The 22,714-nt window shown below is 42.8% G+C and overlaps 1 protein-coding gene and 1 long non-coding RNA gene across 6 annotated transcripts in view; both read left to right on the top strand.

Moving 5' to 3' along the window:
* The window catches only part of ENO4 (enolase 4), a 29,028-nt gene that overhangs the window by 3,866 nt on the left and 2,448 nt on the right, over positions 1–22,714 (top strand). Inside the window, exons 2-14 of one of the 5 annotated variants that reach the window (XM_044935093.1) lie at positions 3,219–3,347; positions 4,246–4,436; positions 6,619–6,764; positions 8,440–8,609; positions 8,708–8,839; positions 10,616–10,669; positions 14,673–14,729; positions 16,012–16,179; positions 17,469–17,630; positions 18,255–18,380; positions 19,717–19,912; positions 21,509–21,576; positions 22,095–22,212. In XM_044935093.1, coding sequence (XP_044791028.1) covers positions 3,219–3,347; positions 4,246–4,436; positions 6,619–6,764; positions 8,440–8,609; positions 8,708–8,839; positions 10,616–10,669; positions 14,673–14,729; positions 16,012–16,179; positions 17,469–17,630; positions 18,255–18,380; positions 19,717–19,912; positions 21,509–21,576; positions 22,095–22,212 — 1,717 coding nt within the window. Of the gene's footprint in view, positions 1–3,218; positions 3,348–4,245; positions 4,437–6,618; positions 6,765–8,439; positions 8,610–8,707; positions 8,840–10,615; positions 10,670–14,672; positions 14,730–16,011; positions 16,180–17,468; positions 17,631–18,254; positions 18,381–19,716; positions 19,913–21,508; positions 21,577–22,094; positions 22,213–22,714 lie in introns of those variants that run through there. The other 4 variants (XM_044935094.1, XM_006071685.3, XM_044935095.1 and 1 more) reach the window with 4 other exon arrangements.
* On the top strand, positions 10,679–12,942 carry LOC123331373. Its single transcript, XR_006547964.1, has 2 exons — positions 10,679–10,953; positions 11,726–12,942. It is a non-coding gene; the product is annotated as an uncharacterized LOC123331373 (long non-coding RNA).

Here is a 22,714-nt window from a genome sequence, read left to right on the forward strand (position 1 = left end):
CTCTGTGAAGAATGCTGTTGGTAGCTTGATAGGGATTGCATCGAATCTATAGATTGCTTTGGGTAGTATACTCATTTTCACTATATTGATTCTTCCAATCCATGAACATGGTATATTTCTCCATCTGTTAGTGTCCTCTTTGATTTCTTTCACCAGTGTTTTATAGTTTTCTATATAGGTCTTTAGATTCTTTAGGTAGATATATTCCTAAGTATTTTATTCTTTCCGTTGCAATGGTGAATGGAATTGTTTCCTTAATTTCTCTTTCTAAATCCCTTGCATTCCTGACTTTTTTTTTTAAATGTGAAGTTTCCCAATTCCCTCCCCTTCACTTATCCTGTTCTGCCTACCTAAAGTATCAACTTCTCCATGTTGTCTGCCTGTGGAATACTACACAACCTCCTGTGTCCAGCTCAAATGCCATTTCTTCCATGGTTCTCTTACATATTAGAAGAATTCAGGGATGGGAGAGATCCCTGTGGGCAATAGCAATACTCTTTGCTCCTTCATAAAACTTATGATTAAGAGTTTATGATTGGGAATCGGGCAGATTGGATTTGATCCTTAGCTCTGCTGCTTTGTAGCAGTAATGAACTGTTAAATTGATGGTCCCTAATGGAGAAGGAAATGGCAACCCACTCCAGTATTCTTGCCTGGAGAATCCCAGGGACCGGGGAGCCTGGTGGGCTGCCGTCTGTGGGGTCGCGCAGAGTCAGACACGACTGAAGCGACTTAGCAGCAGCAGCAGCAATGAACCACACCACCAGAATGAACAGTCTTATGGAAGTCCGTCCTATATTGACTGGGGTCGTGGCCTTATGACTTGCTTTGATCCGTAGGACCTTGGCAAGTATGATGCAAACAGAGGTTTGGTAAGGGCTGGCATGATGTACTCTTGGAATACTCCCTCTTGGAAGTTAGTCATGCTGAAGGGAAATCTGATTGCCATGCTAGGGAGAGTGAAAGAGAGAGAGATCCAGTAGAGAGAGGCCCTAGCAGATGTGAGAGACCTTCTAGATGTGCTGTGAGAAAGACAGATGGCCTGGGAGCCCCTGGATGTTCCAACCGTCCTGGCTGAGACACTGCACATGTGAATGGAAGCATTTTGGGTACTCTGAACTGGGTCCAGCCTACAGATGACTGAATCTGTATAGGAGAGCCCAGGCAAGATCAACCAAAGAATTGCCCAGTTAAGCCCAGCCTAGATTGCAGAATCATGAGCAAGTAAATGGCTTGAGCCACTAAGTCTGTTACAAAGCAGTAAACATTGGTGATTTTAAGACATTGGTTAATGAAGACATTGGTTATTTTATCTTGGACAGGTTTCCCTCTGGAGTTTAGTTTGCTCATCTGTGGAACTGAGGTGATACCACCTTATAGAGTTGTTTTGAGAAGTTAATAATATAACGTATACAAAGTGTCCAAGGTTGTGTTAGGTTGTGTCTGGCCTTTATTCATGTATGCAGGATTCAAATTTTGTTCTTGTTGTTCAGTTGCTAAGTCATATCTGACTCTTTGCAGCTCCAAGGACTGCAGCATGCCAGGCTTCCCTGTCCTTCACCATCTCTTAGAGTTTGCTCAGACTCATGTCCATTGAGTCAGATGCCATCCAACCATCTCATCCTCTGTTACCCCCTTCTTCCTCCTGCCCTCAGTCTTTCCCAGCATCAGGGTCTTTTCCAACGAATCAATTTATGGAATCCCAAATATACCAGGCACTGTGGAATGTGATACAGTGATAAACAAGACCAAGTCACTCCTTTAAGGTACATACTAAACATTTTTAAAAAGTTAGTCCCATTTTCCTCCTTACCCAATATGTGGTATATTGTAGGTGCTCATTACTTGTTGAATTGAACTCACTAATACACAAAAGTTAAATTAGATAATATTTTTCTTCTCCTATTCTATTCATTTCAATACTTACTCTATACCTGGGCTTCGGAGACGGCTCAGTGGTAAAGAACCCGCCTGCCAGCTCCGGAGACTCAGGAGACTCCAGTTCGATCCTTGGGTCAGGAAGATTCCCCTGGAGGAGGAAATGGCAACCCACTCCAGTATTTTTGCCTGGGGAATCCCATGTGCAGAGAAGTCTCACATGTACAGTCCATGGGGTGGCAAAGAGTTGGACACAACTAAGCGACTGAGCACATGTGCACGCACAGCAATATACAAACTGTCATCCTTAAAATTCATGGATGGCTTGAAAATTGGCTTTTGCTTTAGTTCTGGTGGGCACCACCTCGGTGCTGGCACATTGGCGATGGATGTGAGATGACCAGTTAGGTACGTTGTGGTCATTGGATTTTGAACTGAAAGATCAGAGGCCTGGTTTGCTATGTGGAAATAAAGAGTGAATACTGTCTGAAGATAAAAGAGGGTGAGGGGGTGGGCCTTCTCTCGCCCCTCTTCCTTCTCTCCCAGCTCCCAGCCCTCTGCACAGGGGCCCAGTCGTGAATCTTGTAATTTTTGTGTATCTATTTGGCTGCGCTGGATCTTTGTCGTGGCATGTGGAATCTTCTTTTAGTTGCAGCATGTGGGATCTAGTTCCCTGACCAGGGATGGAACCTGTACCTCCTGCAGTGGGAGCTCAGAGTCTTAGCCCCTGGATAAGCAGGGAAGTCCCTTGAATCTTTTTACTCAGGCTCCTTGAGAGGATTTTCTCCCTCAGCTTCATTCTCTTTCTTCTGTTTCTTGGATCAACTTCCAAATGACCTCTGTTCTTCCACATCAATGAAACTGCTGTCACTGAGGTTCCAACAGTCCTCTTTGAACATGTAGTTCTATGCATGAACTGATGGTAAATGAAGTACAGCCTATGTATAAGTCTTCACCTTTTAAAATACCTGCCTTGTAGGGAGAAATGATAATGAACCCACTTAAGGCTTCTTGGGTTTGAATGCATCGTGGTTTTCTAGAAGCCAATTGACTTCAGCATCTTGGATGGAAGGATAGGTTAGGGCCCATAAAGAATGAACCAGGACCTTTAAATAAAGACATGCCTGTGAGTTTCCCATGAGAGTTCAATAGACAAATTGCCCCATGTACCAGAGACTAAGTCCAAGTCTTTATGTTCCCACAGAGCTGCTAGACTAATCCCAGAATGAGGACATTCACAGAGAGGTTTACTAGAAACTAGAGCAAATGTGAATGACCTTTCAAAGATAAATTAGATGTGGTATTTTTGTGTTGTTTTTATGTGTGTGTGTGTGTTGAAGGCAAACTGCTTTTCTAAACTTGCAAAACCTCCCACCATATGCAAAGTTGTGGGGAAAAATGTGCTGGATGGACTTGGGCTTCCAACCCTCCAAGTGGAAATATTCTGCACCATTCAAAATTTTCCCAAGGTAGGAAGCAACTTAAACCTGTTCTTCTCTTTGTCTTGGCTCCACTGCATTTATTAGCATTTACTGTCTAAATAGTGGGAAATTAATGTTTTGAAATTCAGTATCTGTGAGATACACATATTTGTAGGCAAGTTATGAACACAAAGCATGAATCATACAATCTGCCATGATGGTTTATTATGTGCACTGTTGGTAAAGACCTGAAGGTGATCTGAAGATTGAGACATGAAATGGGGCAAAAATAGTTTTAAAACTCTGACACTGCTAATGTCATGAGTTCTGTAATCTGCAGATAGGGTTATAGATTCATGTATTTACATGAAGATTTACATAGATTTGGTGGCTCAGATGGTGAAGAATCCGCCTGCAGTGCAGGAGACCTGGGTTGATTCCTGGGTTGGGAAGATCCCCTGGAGAAGGGAATGGCTACCCACTCCAGTATTCTGGCCTGGAGAATTCCATGGACAGAGGAGCCTGGCGGGCTACAGTCCATGGGTTTGTAGAGTCAGACACGACTAACTGACTCTCACTCACTTACATAGAATTATAAATATGTAGACTGATCTACGTGAAGAAAAATTCATTGTCATCCATGAAAATAATTATGATTAAATCTGTCTCCTTTTTTGCTATTTTTGAGAGAGGCAATGATAGAAATGAAGTTCAATGTAAGGTTTTTATAAGAGTATTTTAACAAGGTAATAATTTTAAACATTCTTTGAAGTCGGGTTCCACCGTGTTTCAATAGCTATAAAAATATCTCAAAGAAAATTATAGATTCTCATTTTCTCTTTGAAATTGGTGATAAAAGATCATGTACCTTAAAGTTGGATACATTCAATTTCCTATTTCCTGTGAAAGGCAGGGAAAATGTAGGACACATTTATATTGTTTTCAGAACATATGTTCTGTGGTGATCGCAACTCACTTTGAAGCCCACGAGAACGCTTCACCTGAGCTCGTTGAAGCCGAGGAAGTGGAAAGGTTGGATGCTGTCAGCACCGCAGTGCGGTGGGTCAACGAAACCCTCACTGAGGAGCTGCAGGGCCTCGTGCCCTCCAGCCAGGCTGAGGTGGATCAGGTGCTCAGGTAAGTATGAAACTTGGAAACCTAAGTGTCCAGTATAATCATGTACCTATTTTCTTTCCATTTCACCTGCCAATGAAACAGGTGTGTCCTATCTATAGGGTACAGTTGGGAAGTCAATTAGGAAACACATGCTAAAGCATCAACATGCAGCATAAAATGTTTTTCTCCTGAAAATCCTGTTATTAAACTTTTACTGTGTAAGGCTACGTAAGGCCTTTTGGCCTCTTTTTATGCATAGTGCTTTCCTAGGATTCAAAGTTTCTCTGGAAAAGGATGACGAATTCAGACATCATCTTTTTCCACTCTGTACCTCCTCACATGCGTCATCCCCATGAGCCTCTCTTATCCTTTTATATGACCCAGTGGGTGGTGCTTATGTTCTGATCGCCAAACACAGCCAAATATTCCAGGCCTTGCCCGCAGGTTGACTCTAAAATGTGCAAACCAAGGAAGTATGGCTGTGTGAGCATAGTTCACATAGCTAACCCAACCACGTCGTGGGTTACCATTACTTCTCCTTTTGTGTGGATCAATGCCACAGTCCTCGTGGCCAAAGAATGTCAACTGGATTCTCTTTCTTTAAAGTTTTATCATTTGCTTAATCGTGTGTAACTTCACATTTTAGTTTGCTTCAGAGTTGTATCATGACCTTATAAGAAAACTTTTTTTTGAATAGCTTTTTACAGGTTTTGAATCCTATGTAATTTCGTGTGACTTCTAGTTATGTCTTTTATAAATAGCATGTGCATGTGTGTGTGCATGCACATGTGCGTGCTCAGTCCTGTCCAACTCTTTATAACCCTATGGATTGTAGCCCTCCAGTTTTTGAATGCTATTCCACTTCTTTGTGTGTGTTATTTGCTATTAACATATCCTTAATTGTTTTCCTAATCTCTTAGTCATACCTTCTATTTCATTACATTCCTTTTTTTCCTGGAACTTTCCCTCCCAAATCTCCCATCTTGAGTTGTTCCTCTCTAGACCTACTACAGAGATGCCATAAGATATCCCTTCATTGTTCTCCTGTTTCCTGGATCCCATATCTTCCTCTTTCTTGAATTGTTGGATTACATCCTGTAAAAGTAAGGATGAAGGCTTCTCTCATGTACACTGGATAAGAGTCCTCCTACCAGTGCAGAAGAACACAAGTTTGATCTCTGGTCAGGGAAGATTCTACATGCTGCCGAGCAACTAAGCCCACAACTCCTGAGTCCAAGCTCTAGAGCCTGAGAGCCGCAACTAGTGAAGCCTGCGTGCCTAGAGCCTGTGCTCTGCAACAAGAGAAGCCACCGCAAGAAGGCCACACACCACAACAGTCGCCCTCACTTCCTCAACTAGAGAAAATACTCACCCAGGAATGAAGACCCAGCACAGCCAGAATAAATATATAATTTTTTTTTTAAGTAAGGATGAGAAAAGAGTATTTGGGATATAAATTTTTGTAAGGGTATTCTTACATGTGTGAAATGTTAGCATTTTGCCTTCCTGTTTGACTGTTTAGCTGAGTATAGAATTCTCATTTGAAATCTGTTTCTTTCATTACTTTAAAGGCACAGCCCCACCAGCATCTGATGCAAATCTGATTCCCAAATCTTTTTTTTAATTTTGGCTTGTGGGTTTTTTGTCTCTGGAAATTTTTACCCTCTTTTTATTCCAGGGAGCTGAAATTTTATTTAGAGGTACCTAAGTTGGGGTTCCCCAAAATTTTTTAGCATTCATTTTAAGCACCCATCTCAAATAAAAAAAAAGTTAGTCCTGCATATAATGCTATGTATTTCACTGTCTATGCTTGCCTCATTTTTGGTCTGATGGTCATTTATTTATTATTTATTCAAAAAGAATAAATGACTATTAGCCTGAATAATGACCAGTAGCCCTTAATCAAATTATCTCTTCAAATTTTACTTTAAAAATAATAAACAGGGCTCAGATAATTTTTAAAATGAGCACCTGAAATCTTTAAACATTTATTTCCAGGCCAAAATGATTTTCAATTCTTGAACACGGTTTTATAACAGTGTCACTTTTTAGTCTTGGAAATTTAAGCAGATTTGTTCTTAGGTAGCTTAAAAAGCAGAGTTAGCTACTGAAATATTTTAGGGTCAGCACTAAAATATGACCAAAGTTACAAGCGATCTTCCTAAGTAATCTCATTATAAATCCATACTTTCTTGCCATTAAGGACATTCTTTGAAAATAAAGTACAAGAAGATAAGGAGAGAAAAGAATTGGAAAAGAACCTACAAGACTCAACAGCGCTTTCACCCCAGCCGCCGCCACCACCACCTCCTCCTCCACCTCCATCCAAGAAAAAAGGACAAAAGCAAGGTCAGTGGCTGATCATCTTGTAGAACCTTAACCATAAGTAACAAATGTGGGGGAAGAAAGGCTGAAGCTTGGACTGCCTTTTCAAGGTCAGGTCTCTCCGCTGCACACCTGGATTGGGTTCTCACCAGGTACCATCCATCCTCCATGCCATTTCCTTGCTTGAAGCTACAATGTTAGGTCAGCACGGTTTTACCCCATCTTGCCCTCCATTTTTATTTGTAAGATAAAAAATATTTCTTACACAGATGTAAGCACTTAGTAAACAAAGTACTCTGAACAGTACTCTCTGCCGAAGGGCAGAGAGGGTGGGGGGTGACATGGAGACCTTCAACTGCTTCTCAAATTTCCCATTAGCTCATCAGAAAGCCACTCCATATTTTAAAAATTAATGGTATCCTTTGATATGCACAACCAACATTTCTTCAGTCCCAGGTGACATTAATGAAAACTGTCTTTGGAAGACCTTGCCATTTTAAGGCATATAACTGAAGTTATCATAGCCCTTTGCTCCATGCCTTCTAACATACTGTTCACCTCAGTTCCTCTAATATATTAATTCCAGAGCTGCTGCTAGTGTTGTAACAGTGTTTTGTATGTCCATCCAATTACAACACTCCTTGAAGGCATGAATCATGCCTCATTCGATTTAGAACTACCAGTTCCTAGCATGATGCTGGGACTAGACTAAATACCAGATGAGTGTGGATTCCATTGAGTAAGAAAGCACCAGAACCATGGGCCAAAGAGATCATCAATACAAGGTCTCTTATTTCATAGTTTCAGGTGCCGAGGCCCAGACAGAGGAGGAGAGTTGCCCAAGGCAGAAAAATCATGTTAAACCAATCTTCTGGAAGGTGGGGATGGCCGCTGCTGAATCATAGGCAGAGACCACCAGTGGGTGTTCATTTGGTGGTTTCTTTTGACTGATAGAACTTGGAATGTAAGACGGGAAGGAGTAGGAGGGAACCTTAATTTGCTAAACATTTAATGTGTGCTGGGTGCTTACACATCTGACTTCACTTACCTTACGTACCTGACTCAGGTCAGCAGCTGTGGGAAAGCAGAGAACAGGAGGGGAACGAGAGATTTATTATGGACGCTCTGGTGCCTTATCAGACTAAGTGGCTGAGAATATATGAGGGTGAAAGATGGCTGGGGATTCTGAGTGGATGGTTAGATCTGGAAGGAATTCCTCATAGAAAAAGACACCCACTTAGGGTTGGCAAGCAAGATAACCAGTTAGATATACACATGAGATGTTCAGCACAAAGCTGGGTATGCAAGAGCGATGGTGGAACATAGAAAAACAAAGCGTTTGGAATTCAGAGACTGTCCAAATGCTCTCCTTAAATTCACGTTCTGCTGGATGTGGGGCAAGTATTTAAGCCTAAGCCATCATTGAGATGGGATAACAATTTCTACCCTATATGACTGTGGAAGGAGTTAATACTGAATATTCTAAAATGTCTTTGGCAAAATCCATGGCTGGGGACTCTTTGGACGTTAGAGAGTAGTGACATCAGACGAACTTCTCAGGGGTGGAAGTGAATACGTTCTTCCCAGCCTCAGTTTTCAGTCTTTGCATCTGTAAGTTAAACATTGAAAAATACAGTTTTATCATAGTCACACTTTTGCTTTCTGGAAAGCAATCTTTTATCAAATTTTTTTTCTTCAGGAAGGATGGAGACTTCTGCAGAAAAACCAGTCATACCTGCAGAGCCTCCTGAGCCTGTCCTCTGTGGCAGCATGGCCATAGGGGCTGTGTCACTGGCTGTTGCCAAAGCCAGTGCTGTGCTGGACAATAATCCTCTCTACCTGAACATTGCATTATCGAAGCACCACCAGGTTAGTGCCCATTACACACCTTTATAAGGACCATGAGCGTCTCAACACGAATGAACCACGTTTCTCATTGCTTCCCCGCCCTGCCACCCCCATTTCAGGAACAGCCAGAAAAGCTAACTATACCTCTTCTGATGGTGTCGCTGGTCAGCTGTGGGAAGTCATCACCTGGGAAGCTGAATTTGATGAAAGAAGTGATCTGTATACCCCATCCTGGATTAACAGCTAAACAAGTACCTTAAATTATCTCAAACTACCTTTTCTTTAAAAAAAAATTTCTTCATCATTAGTGAGTTTTTAGTGGATGCTCCCAAGGCTTATTATACCAATGGAAAGGGAATTAAATTAAAAATGAGAAAAAATTTTAGGAAATTAGGGAAGCGGGAAGAAAACAAGACCACAATGAAAGGGGATCACATTTAGACCACCTTGGATCTCTGGCTGTTTATAATACTGACTCATGCTAGAGGATCACAGTTGAGTTTGAGCAAGCCCTGGAGTTGGTGATGGATAGGGAAGCCTTGTGTGCTGCAGTCCATGGGGTTGCAAAGTGTTGGACATGACTGAGTGACTGAAATGAACTGAGAGGCTCACAGAGAAGCCTTGAGAGTGCTAGAAGGATGTTCTTTGGGGCAACTGAGATATCTTTATTTACTAGTCTATGCACAATGGCTGCAACAAGAGGAAGCTGGCACTTTCATAGGAGCCCTTCTGTTAAGTAGGAACTGCAGAGCCTAGCAGATTGCCTGGCACGTAAGAGAGGTTTAGTGCATGTTTATGGAATATGGAAGGAAGGAGTCCTAAGTGGCATGTTTACTACTCAGAGGTCTGTCAGTGCCTAACTGTTCTTCAGTGGCATAAATGAGTCAATATGCCTCTTTATATCTTCATGAAATATCCTGCCAATTAGGCATTAGGCAGAACTAAGCATTCGTGTTCTGTAGTGGACGTTTACAGGAAAAGGACAGGAAGCTCCGTCCCCTCTGGGCAACATAGTGACTGATACTTTATCCAACATAGTGAAAATCTTTTTTTTTTTTAATCTCAAGATGATTTCTTTATGATAAAGAATTCTTTTTTTTTTTTTAAGGGAAATAGGCATTACCTCGCTTTTATCAGTTTTGGAAGACTCAAATTTATATCTGGCACACCATCTGTCAGATCCCGTGCAGATCCTGGTGCCAGAATCTTTCCTTCAGTTAATATCTGTTGTGCTATTTGGGTACCAGAGCGTTTGGCATGCCATTCTTTGTCTGTCTCCATATGCAGATCCCACCATCAGCAGAATACATCCTCCCCCTTTCTAAGTGACAGTGGATTCATACTAATTCAAACACTCCCCTGCAGAAGCCCTTGATGACCTGGGACATGTGTTGCAAGAAGGTTGGTCAGGAGACCATGAAAGAGAGTGAAGTTAACGTGACCCAACCAACTAAACCAGCCAGTTCTGAACAGTGAAGAGAGGATAACGAGGAAGAGCCTCTCATTCATTTTCACCCAAATAAAAATGGAGAGTTGAAATTAGCATTTAATCCTCTGATATTGTAGGCCATATGTAATTCACTACCCAGGATGTCTAATCAAAGACCCCACAAATATTCTGAGTTAGAAATATTCATGTGTGGTGTAAGTGTTTATATTTAAAATTCTAGACTGCAGTTGTGAAGTGTGAAGTTAAAGTCACTCAGTCATGTCCGACTCTTTGAGACCCCATGGACTATACAGCCCATGGAATTATCCAGGCCAGAATACTGGAGTGGGTAGCCTTTCCCTTCTCCAGGCGATCTTTCGAACCCAGGGATTGAACGCAGGTCTCCCGCATTGCAGGCGGATTCCTTACCAGCTGAGCCACAACAGAAGCCCAAGAATACTGGAGTGGGTAGCCTTTCCCTTCTCCAGGGGATCTTCCCGACCCAGGGCTCGAACCAGGGTCTCCTGCATTGCAGGCAGATTCTTTATCAACTGAGCTATCAGGCAGTTGTGGAAGATCACGGTTATTCTGCTTACAGGGTGTAGAGATGCTTCTGGAAATTCAGAAACACATCAACAAAGCAATTGAAATGGTATGTAAAGAGGATATATGGTATGTAATAACTGATGCTTATATACCTTCTGGTGTTGAAATTATAGTTCATATGCAACATGATCAATATTGTTGCTACAGAAAGGAAAACGTATTCATCTTCTTTGGGTTTCCCCCATGACCCAAGCTCATACGTTCCCTCATTGGCTATGGGGCCAGTTTCTAATGGAATTTAATCATCTCATTTTGATTTCTGAGGCAGATGGTCCTGTGCGAAGATTATGAGGGAAAGATGTGGCCCCTAGGATCATGAGAGGCCGCTTGGTATGATGGTGAAGGCATGGTCACATGTGCCTGCTCAGAATCCCAGTGTTGGGCAAATGAGTACCCTTGACTGAGAAGCACTTGGGGGGGATGTCACAGAGGCTGGATGGGGGCAGCTGTAGAGGCATCAGGTGGTTCCATCATATTCTTTTTTTATTATTAATTTAAATTGGAAGATGACTGCTTTACAATGTTGTGTTGGTTTCTGCCATTCAACAATGTGAATCAGCCATAAGTATACATATATTCCCTGCCTCTTGAGCCTCCCTCCCATGCCACCCGCATCCTACCCTTCTAGGATGTCACAGAGCGCCGGGTTGGGCTGCATGTGTTATACAGCAGTTTCCTATTAGCTGTCTTACATGTGGCCGTGTATATGTTTCAATGCTACCCTCCCAATTCGTCCCACCCTCTCCTTCCTCCGCTGTGTCCACAAAGTGCATCTCTGTCCACGGATGCATCAGGAATACCTGTTCAGATGCAGGAATGTACAGTCATGTTCTGACTGGGGTCGTGCACAGTGCACAGGCTGAGGGGCCCGATTCTTGTCTTTAACTTTGGGATAATGCTGCATTTATAGAGACGCTGCAGAGTCGGTGCAGAGAGTTCACAAACACCCCCTCACCCCAGTTTCCCCCAGGGGTAATAGGATACATCACCGAAGCACATTTATCACAACTAAGAAACCAAAAGGCTGCGTTACTACTAACTGAGCTCCAGACTTTATTCAAATTTCACTGGTTTTTCCACTAACGTCCTCCTTCTGTTCCAGGATCCAATCCTGAGCCCACAGTTACATGGTGTGAGGCTTCTAAACTACATGATTAGGATGCACTAGCTGATTCTCCTGCAGGATGGGAGCCAAGATGCCATCTCGATATGTTGTGAAGGAACTTTGGCTCCAGTGCAATCTTGCCAGCACTGAATCAGTGATGGGGGCAGGTGGCTGGGGCCCATGCCCTACAGTTGATCAGAATTGCTTTAAGCACCTGGCTACCCACTCCAGTATTCTTGCCTGGAGAATCTCATGGTCAGAAGAGCCTGGTGGGCTGCAGTCCAAGGGGTCACAAAGAGTCGGACACCACTGAGTGACTAACACTTTCACACATTCATACTGGAGCCAGTTTCCGGGGTGATTTCCAGGAGGCCAACTTCCTTATAGGTGACCAGCCTGCAGAGACTCAGACTTGGACAAGTTAACCCTCACCTTGCCTTTTGCGTTGCCCCTTTACTAGCTGTGGGCCTTGTGCCAATTACATAAGCTCTCTGCCTCAGGCTCCTCATCCACAAAATGGATATGATACGTTGTGAGGAGTATGCAGGTGAATATATGCAGTGTGCTCAGAGCTGACACGGCCATGAGCAGTGCCTAGTGCTGGTGGCTGTCAGAGCAGGTGGAGGAGATCCAGCTTAGAATATTAGAAATTCAGGATATTTGAGCTTTCTGGAGTCATCCTGACTTTCAAATTTTTAATTATACAATTTTAATTATACAGTTTATTTTTAATTATACAAGTAGCTCATGCATGTTCTTATGAAAATTCAAATGCTGGTAGAGCTAGTTCCCCTCACCCTACCCCTGTGCTAACTCCACCTGCCTGGACCCCACACTCACCACCACCCTCAGTTCCAGTTCTATCTCTAGAGCTGACCACTGTTAAAAATTGAGTGTGGTCTTCTAGCCTTTGTTTTGTATTTATACACACAGATATCACACATCCAAGTATATAGCATGATTTGTATTTAAAATCATGTAAAATTCTGCACAAATCTCTGCAGATGCTTTATTTTTTTACCCTTTTTATTTGTGTTCATCTTTTACTGATAATCTAGGAATTCTTTCTGTAATAAAGGCTTCAGTCCTTTCTACATGTCACATTAATACCTAATTTCCTCTACCATGTTGCCTGCCTTTTTAACTATTTTATGAAGTCATAGAGATATTTTTTCTTTTTCAATTTTGACAAAATAAAATGTATCACTGTGTTCTTCTAAGGCAGTGGTTCTTAGTGGGGAGTGATTTTGCCCAAAGGGACAATTGACAATGCCCAGAGATGTTCTGGGTTGTCCCAGTTTGAGTCTCTCCTGGCATCTAGAACGCTGAGATCAGGGATGCGGCTACACATCCGACAATGCACGAGGCAGCCCTTCAAGCAGAGGCTCACCCAAAGTATCAAGAGTGCCACAGCTCAAAACGCTGCTTTAGGACTTTTGCCCTTGCTCAGCTCTGGGCCATGAATATGCTGCTCTTTACCTGGAGGGCTCGGCACTCCCACGTTCCCCCCCTCCCACCAGGTATCTGCTTAGTCCGAGTCCCCCCTTCCCTGACTCTCCCCCAGGGAAGTCCCCTAGCTCGGCACTCCCCACCACACCGCCTTCCTCCTGGTTGTTGGCTGCGTCTCACCACCTGCCATCACTGGATCACAGCCTCCTGACCCAGTGCTGTGTGTGTCTCGCTGTCTCTCTTGGCACATCACTTCGCTTCCTATATTATTTTTATTAATACCAAGGGATAGAAAGCTCAGCTGACTCCACAGTGAAAGGAAGCAGGATAACTTCTGTATGTGTGTATACTTGAGTATGAACCTTGTTGATTCTTGACAAACATGCCTCCACTTAGAGAGGCAATAACTGCTGGGCATTAAGGTGCATCGTCTTTTGGGGGGGATGGCTGTGCTGGGTCTTTGTTGATTTTGCACGGGCTTTCTCTTGTGCTGAAGCTGAAGCGCCAATACTTTGGCCACCTGATGCAAAGAACTGACTCATTAGAAAAGACTGATGCTGAGAAATATTGAGGGCAGGAGGAGAAGAGGACGACAGAGGATGAGATGGTTGGATGGCATCACTGACTCATTGGACATGAGTTTGTACAAGCTCTGGGAGTTGGTGATGGACAGGGAAGCCTGGCGTGCTGCAGTCCATGGGGTCGCAAAGAGTCAGACACGCCTGAGCAACTAAACTGAACTGAACTTGTGGAGCACAGGTCCTAGGCACATGGACTTCAGTAGTTACAGCATTCAGGCTCAGTAGTCGTGGCATATATAGGCTTAGCCATTCCGTGGCATGTGGAATCTTCCTGGACCGGGGATTGAGCCCATGTCCCCTGCATTGGCAGACAGGTTTCTGTCCACTGCGCCACCAGGGAAGTCCTAAAGTGCACCCTATAAAAGGCTAGATCCATGTTACAGTGTGCTGTCAATACTGCAGACTGTGGGAGCGTCTCGTTGGTAATTAGCTTTGCTTTTAATGTCACATGACATTACATACATCAGATCCAGCAGATTTAATGACCATCATCTATTTCCGAAAGTCAAACCTATCCAGTAGGTGAGAGTGTTTGCACCGTAAGAATATTTAAAACAATATGTTGGGCCTTTAAAAGCAAATCCCACAGTGGGGTTATTCCTTACGGACAAGAAGGGGACTTCATACCCTCCTGTAAAAAAGAATTCCTGAACACAGCAGGAGTCAGGACATGATGAGGGAATACTTACTTATATAAGTAAAAATGCATGAACATGTATATCCATACCCCCATACATTAGAGTGGTTGGCATCACCCGTGTGTGTGTGTGTGTATGTGTGAGAGAGAGAGAGAGAGAGAGAGAGACTTGCAGCATGACCAGCTCGGCCCAGAACGTTGCCAGGTCAGAGGACCAAAAGCTCTGCCTGCTGCCACAGACGTGTCTGGTGACATATCTTTATCTTCTGTCCCACAGTCCCCTCCTCCAAAGCCAGAGACGAAAAAAAGTCACGATGGAGGCAAAAGAGGCCAAGTAAGTAAATGCACTTCCCACACTCTGTATGACAGGTCATTTATTCCCCGCCCCCTCCCCCTCCCAAAGTCACTCTGCTCCAGGACCAGGCCTCACATAAACAGAAATCGCATGGTGATATGGCTCCAAGGGGACTGACCCAGGAGGCCAGCCCCCAGAGCTGGAATATCATTCCGTCCCTGCCTCTCCGGCAACAGGCTGCTGGGCCCGCAGTCGTCTGGCCCACTGAAGTCTCAGACTTTGACCTTTCCCCAAGATCATTTAGGTCCTCACACCTTCTTCCACTGTCGTGCATCCTCTGTGCCGTGTCCTTTCAGCTGGAGTCGCCCATCCTTTTTAAAATAAAACCTTTCTTGAAGAAGAATTACATTTTTTTAACTTACATTTTCACAGTTGTGCTGCACTGTGCTTAGTCGTGTCCAACTCTTTGAGACCCCATGGACTGTAGCCTGCCAGGCTTCTCTGTTCATGCTGATTCTCCAGGCAAGAATACTGGAGTGGGTTGCCCTGCTCTCCTCCAGGGGATCTTCCCAACCCAGAAATTGAACCCAGGTCTCCTGCACTGCAGGTGGATTCTTTACTGTGTGAACCACCAGAGAAGCCCTTTTAATAGTTCAGTTCAGTCACTCAGTTGTGTCCAACTCTTTGCAGCCCCATGGACTGCAGCACGCCAGGCTTCCCTGTCCATCATCAACTCCCAGAGCTTACTCAAACTCCTGTCCATTGCATCGGTGATGCCATCCAACCATCTCATCCTCTGTCACCCCCTTCTCCTCCTGCCTTCAATCTTTCCCAGCATCAGGGTCTTTTCCAATGAGTCGGTTCTTTGCATCAGGTGGCCTTTTAACAGTTACATCCTTCTAAAGGAAAATGGGACACAGGAAAGAGCAGGTCTAGAGGAAGAAGGCAGCGTTAGGGACAGGCAGGACAGACACTTATAGGGACAGACTGAAGACTCACCAGTCTGGTGGTCATGGCTCAGGTCAGCCCGTGTTCAATGGTAGAGCCAACAGAGAGATGACATGGGCAACTAAAGAGAGAGGAGTGTGTTCCCAGGTCAAACGTGAAAACCTCAGGAGTAAGAAAACTATTCCCAGATACTGCAGAACACTCATCTGCCCAGAGGTCATGCAGACATGAGCGGGAACTAGGGAGAGGGTGAATGGAGAGTCAGAGGACCTTGTGTTTGTAGAGCTGAGTCTGGTTATTAGCTGCCAACCACCAGAAGCTCCAAGAACCTTAGCGTGCTATATTTACATGTGTGGTTTTCTTGATCCTGCAGCAGCAGATCACCGGCAAGATGTCCCATCTTGGCTGTTTAACCATTAATTACGACACTGTAGAGCAGCCACTGCTCCTCATACAAGGAATCTGTGCGAACCTGGGGCTAGAATTGGGAACGAACCTGCATCTAGCCATCAACTGTGCCGCACATGAGCTGATGGACTACGTAAGTTTCCACTCGAGAGTTTTTGCCTTTTGTTTCGGTCCCATTATTTTTTAAATTAGAACTCAAAAGAGGAGCCTATCTGTTTATATTTCCGAAGTCTATTTTTTCAAGTAATATCATGGAAGGGTCCAAATATAAATGGAGTTGGGAAAGCCAAGTTAGCTAATGACCAGACAACGTGCTGTGCTGTGTTCAGTCACTTGGTTGCATCCAACTCTGTGCAGCCCCATGGACTGCAGCCCGCCAGGCTCCTCCGTCCATGGGGATTCACCAGGCAAGAACACCAGAGTGGGTTGCCATCCCCTTCTCCAGGGGATCTTCACAACCCAGGGATGGAACCCAGGTCTCCCACATTGCAGATGGATTCTTTACCATCTGAGCCATCAGGGAAGCCTATAGTCTTCTTCTGACAGGCAATAACATAGCCATATAACTTTAAATATTAACAGGAAATGTCATAATAATTATATAGAGAAATTCTGTAATAAAAGTGACTAAAATGAATTACTTACATTGAAATCATGAGAACTGCTGAAAAATAACAAATTGGTATGTTCTGCTGAGTACATTCATTTGGTTGATGAATGCTGAATTGGTCAAGCATAAAAAGTGAGTCAATTGTAACTATGACTTGACAAGCTCTTCTAGACACATGGCTCTTGGAGTTTTTGCTGGTGACTCACTTTTTAAATATAAAAAGTATTTCCAAGTTATTGAAGTTTTTGGAGAATAATTAGTAATGGTAATTAATGTCAAATTCAGGGGACATGACCAAATAGGATTCCACTTTAATTTGCAATTCTAATTTTTGACTTCAAAGGAAATCTTGAATAGTATATTAGAAACCTAAGTATCAGCTGACTTCTAAAGTTTTTAGTTTCCTAAAGAAACTAAGCACAGAAAAGAATGTTTAATGTAATTTTCTATTCTTCACATAATGATTGGTTCCTAGGCATACCATTAAGAAAAATAATTGCATGTTTTCATCTACAACGTATACCATGAACCATGAATATACTGACTGCTAGCGCTAACGAGACTGGATATTTATTGCTTATATTCGGTAAAATGCATTAGCTAGATAGCAGATAATTCTTCTTATGTTAGTTCAAAGTCATTGAAAAAGTTAGTTCAAAGCATTTCCTCTCTGACAAGACAAGATTGTATAAGTTTTGCGGTATAGAAACTAAGAGTTCTTAACCACTTTTTAATGTGAAAAAAGTACAGAATCTTTTCAATGATGGACTTCTTAGGAACCTGCTGAATTCTAATGGAATCCGTTCTGTTAGCAGCCACAGGAAGGCATTAGTAAATCAGTCATTCTGGTGCACTCCACCTCCCTCCCCGTACCTAAATGCCCCAGGTACCAGTGCTGGACACAGATTTGGACTGGACATAAGGGTGCTGTTTTTGCAGACATCATACTAAATTCTCCAGGTCCGTTCACTCCTGTACGTAAGTACCTGGGGGCATTCCAGACTTCAGATGAACAGGCTACACTAGAATTCCACTTCCAAAACAATAGTCACTACTAGAACATGCCTGCTTGCTTTCACCCAAGTCTCTTTACATTTCATATTGACTGTTCATATCTCAAAAGTCTAGCCCTGCTTTCAAATTTAAAATATTCACAGTAAAGGAAACAAGCTAAATTCATCCAGTGTGAGTGAACAATGGCAGTTCTAGTGAGCAGGCAGGTTTGCACTGCTATTCTGTTTATGACTTTATGTGATTGCCCGTCTTCCAAGCAGCCAGGTATCTGGCATCACATCCTAAAACTGAAGTAAGGAATTACTCCTCTCCTACTCTGCAGGCAGTTGTTTTGTGCAGAAGGTTTCATCTGAAGTCCGCAGGAAGAGCTGTAGGGGGCATCCAGAGAAACGCGGACTTGATTTTCTCAGGTTGATATTTAACAGATATTTAAAGTAAAAGGCACAGATTTCTCGTGTGAGGGTGGCCTGAAAATAACCCGCAGTCTTTTATATGAAATGAATGAAAGAAGTTGAATTGCATCTTTAATGTTGGAAGAACTCATCATTCAGCCTTTATTTTAATATCTTCTTTACACTTATCAGAGTAAAGGAAAGTATGAAGTGATGATGGGGACCTACAAAAATGCAGCTGAGATGGTTGACCTGTATGTGGATCTGATCAACAAGTTCCCTTCAATTATTGCCTTAATTGATCCTTTCAGGAAGGAGGTAACGGGATTCACCTTGAATTTCATAATAAAACAGAATAAAGTCTCATTCTTTTCAATCTGTATATTTGAAATGTAATTTGGGCTGGGATATTTTATTTGGGCATTTATGAGAAAAGGCCCTTACCGGGCAAATGACTAGCAGAAACAGAATTACCTAGGAGTGTGCCCATCTACGGAATAAAACATGTATCCCCCAGCACTTCAGAGTACCTGTGTGTTTACCAGCAGCCTAAGTGATGGCAGATGAGCCTGCTGTGCTGGCTGGTGCTTCAATAGGTTAATCACACATCATTTCCAAGTGCTCATAGAAACAGAACTTCAACTAGGCCAAATGTTTTTTAACCTAAATTCAGTTACTACACATGTATAGAAGTTTAAAAAAAAACATATTCTTTAAAAGATTTGAGATATTGAGGTTTTCTGACCTGTTCACACTAATGCATCCAACAAGGACTGTCTATGTGCCTATAACTATCTCTCTTCCTAACCCACTTAAACTTCAAAACTTACATTCTTGATTTTATGAACTTGAGAGCCATTAGATATAGTGAGCAGATATCCTCTTTGAGATAACTCAGCTATTAAAATTTGAGGGACAGAAAGAGAGCTGGATCTTACTGGAGCCCCAGGCTCTCTTATTCCCATATTTCCTTTCACAGCCTGGGCTACATCCCAGTGCTTGTGGAAGATACTGAGCCCAGATCTTGCATCCCACCAGACGTTATCTTCTGCGGCTTGTCCCCAGGCTCTGGCCACAGCTCTTTTTTAATGTGATAAGATGCACCTGTATTGTCTGTCCTAATGGGACAGGTGGAACTCTAGTACAACAGCTGGGAAGACTGTATATTACTGTTTAAATGAGCATTTCACTTCATTTGGTCTCACCAATTAAAAATAAGGGTGTTGGGAATGAGGGTCTACAGCCCTACAGGCTCATTTCTTTCCATTGTCTTTTTACCAGAGATAACATTAACATCCTCCAAGCAGCCAGTGTTTAGCAGCATCGTGGATAACACAGTGGGTGGGAAAAGCCTGTGCTTGAAGGATGTCAGAATCAACGTGGAGAAAAGCATTTAATGTGTATTAACATTTTATTCACTAGATCTTTAAGCTCAAATTTCATCACTTTAGGTTTCTATTCCACAAAGCCTATTAACTTGTGTGGCTGTGGTACAAGCAGCATTCAGCTGAAAAATGCAAAAAACAAAAAACTCCCCCTAAACCCCTAGCTTGTATATCTCAGAAAGGTGTCTAACTTTGATTGTCTATGATTCCTGTTGTTTTGTGATGATGCTCCATTCACTGTAATGACCAATTCTTAAATATCCATCCAGGACTCTGAACAGTGGGACAGCATCTATAATGCTCTTGGTTCCAGGTGTTACATAATTGCAGGCACCGCGTCCAAAAGCATCTCTAAACTGCTAGAGGAGGGCAACATCAGCATCCTCAAATACAGCGGGCTGATCATAAAACACACAAACCAAACTACGATGTCGGACTTGGTGGAAATAACCAATCTCATTGACGGTGAGTAGAAATACAGATCTGAAAGACTCATTATGAACTTAAACACACAGTGAATCAGGCACTAAAAAGCATGGAGTCCATCTTGGAAGAAAAAAACACCCCAGCTCTTTGTGAGTGATTTGGTGCTAAATAGCAAAATGTACCTTACTACTGATTCAGTTCATAATGTTCTAAGAACAGCCCCACCCAGGAGGTCACCCCTTTCAGGGAGGGCTACCACAAACACATGGCTGAGGCTGCTGTTCTCTCAGCTTCACAGGACACCACACTGATTCTTTTTTTTTCAATCATTAGCCCACACAGGCTTTTTTTTAGTTCCTCAAGAGTTTCAAGCTCTTTATGACCTACAAGTCTTTGAACATGCTTTTCCTTCAGCCTAGAATGCTTTGCCCTGTACCATTTAGTTGGCTAACTAGTTCTGATCCTTCAGATCTTCTTGACCTAAATGAAACCTCTTCAGATGTAGATGCCTTTTCCTAATTTTCCCCACCCCTCACTGGCTACTCTGAATCTTTCTCATCCCATATTTTCAACTGTAGTAACTGGCCACAATTTGTTCAGTTGGGTCTGACTCTTTGCGAGCCTAGGCTTCCCTGTCATCCACTATCTCCCGGACATCAAACTCATGTCCATTGAGTTGATGATGCCATCCAACTGTCTCATCTTCTTGTTGCCTCCTTTTCCAGGGTGTTCTTGGGAGTCTTGTTCACTTATGCACAGGGCCTGAAACATGAGTATCGTCAGTGGATCTCAGGAACTAAGCAGAAGGCTAGTCTCAGAGCTGGTGCGAGACTCAGATGGAGACTGGGAGCCAGGGGCCTGGGCTGGATGCAGAGATGGAATGAAATGCCTGTGGTCCCTTCGCCTGCAGCCTGCCCCGGTCTAGGACCCAGCAGAGTGGCTTGCAGGTGGTGGGAGAGACGCCCCCGGCCTGGCCTTTCTTCCTGGGCCTGGCACTTGGCAGACATTCTGTCCCATGCCAGATCACTGCCGTGACTCCTGCCTGTAAGACACAACACTGTCACCACAGGAAGAACTCTGGATTGCAGTCTTTGTAGGCTTTGGCAAATTTTAAGGGGTTTTGAGATCTTTAAACGTGATTGATTAAGTACTATTAACACTGCTCTTCTAATAAGTCAACATTCAGAAAGACAGTTTTCCTTTGAACAAAATTTTACATGAATTGTGAAATCTGTTATTTAGGCATATGATGCCCTTGTACTTACTTGTATTTTGACTCTAAGATGCACATTTTTCTACATTGAACATGGATGATTGTGTCTTACAGCTGTGGTCTGAGAAATGTGTCAATCTAACTTGAGCATTTTTCCTCTTTAGTGGTTAATAATGGCGCCTCTTACAATCGAGGGTATCTTAGATTTGATGAAACATAGCATTCATTTAGTGTTCATTATCTACACAGATATAATCAGGGTACTAGAAATGCAAATATACGGGTTAGAATTCTCAGATGGTCAACGAATTGACTCTTCGCAGTTTTAAACCTCTGGCAGACTTTAAAGTTTTATTCTGGAGGCTTGTATCTGTTGATTAGATTCATACCATCTAAAATGAAACGAATTCCTCTGCTTACAGGTAAGAAGCTCATTGCCGTCTTTGGAAGCACAGAAGGAGAATCGTCTGATGACAGCCTTGTCGATTTGGTAAGTGCTAAAAACTGGTCCATTGCAGAATTGCCAAAACACTGCTTTTATCATGAAATGGTGTTTCAGAGTGGTGGACTTTGGCAGACAAAGTCATGTAACCTTTTATGAAAGATTTGCTTCCTCCCAGACAGCTGCCTTTTGCAAAGAGCTAATCTTTGAACTTTTAAAAACAAGAAAAATTGAAGTCCTGGGAAAATGATGAGCAGACTTAAATGACTGGGCTGTGCACTAGCAATCTTACCTCCTAAAATGAAGTGATAAATGCCAGAGTGTTCTTATATAAAAGTCAGATGCTCACATGACTAGGATAGCATCTGATGTACAGTCACACTATCTCTGTACCCCTGAGTCTTCTCGGCTTGTAAGCAGGCCACTTTACACTTATAAGATGAGAAACTGACTTAAGAGAGTAAAACCAAAACACACAGCAGCAGTGTGTGGGTCCCTCCTCCCTAACGAGTTTAGTTTAGCGAAACATGACTTCACTTAAAATAAGCTGTTCCTCATCCCTTTAGGCTGTTGGACTTGGTGTCCGGTTTATCAAGTTGGGAGGTCTTTCTCGTGGCGAACGGGTGACCAAGTACAACCGCCTCTTTACTATAGAGGAAGAACTTGGCCAGAATGGAACACTGGGTATGTGCTGCTTTCTGCTTTGTTTTCCTTTAGCCATGAATAAGAGAACAAAGATTGGGAGAGGGAGGAATAGAAGTCTCTCAGCAGGCGGGCAGGGGAATCCAAAGACTATAAATAAGTGCTGACAAAACCAGGATGGCATTTGCCACAATGTGCATTGTTTTCTTAATGGATTATCTATTTACCTGAATGTTTAAAACTCTCGCCCTTTTTTTTTTTTTTTTTTTGATGAATAGGCTGTGTGATGCTTTTCAATAGACTTAATTGATTGGAATTTCCAAGCCTACCTTTTGTTATGGTTCAAATTATACTTAAGGTTTCTCTGCACAGCCCAAGAAAGTTAAAGACAGATGTTTCCCTGGTGGTTCTTGGCAACAATTTGTCGTACTTAAGTAGACAGCATGTTAATTTAATCTACCTTGGAAAGACTACAGTCTCAAGAGAAATGAACCAGTCATTTATGACATCAAACTTTGTAAATCTGCATGGATAGAAGCAGCTT

Source organism: Bubalus bubalis, chromosome 23 (genome assembly GCF_019923935.1).
Source record: "Bubalus bubalis isolate 160015118507 breed Murrah chromosome 23, NDDB_SH_1, whole genome shotgun sequence".
Lineage (NCBI taxonomy): Eukaryota > Metazoa > Chordata > Mammalia > Artiodactyla > Bovidae > Bubalus > Bubalus bubalis.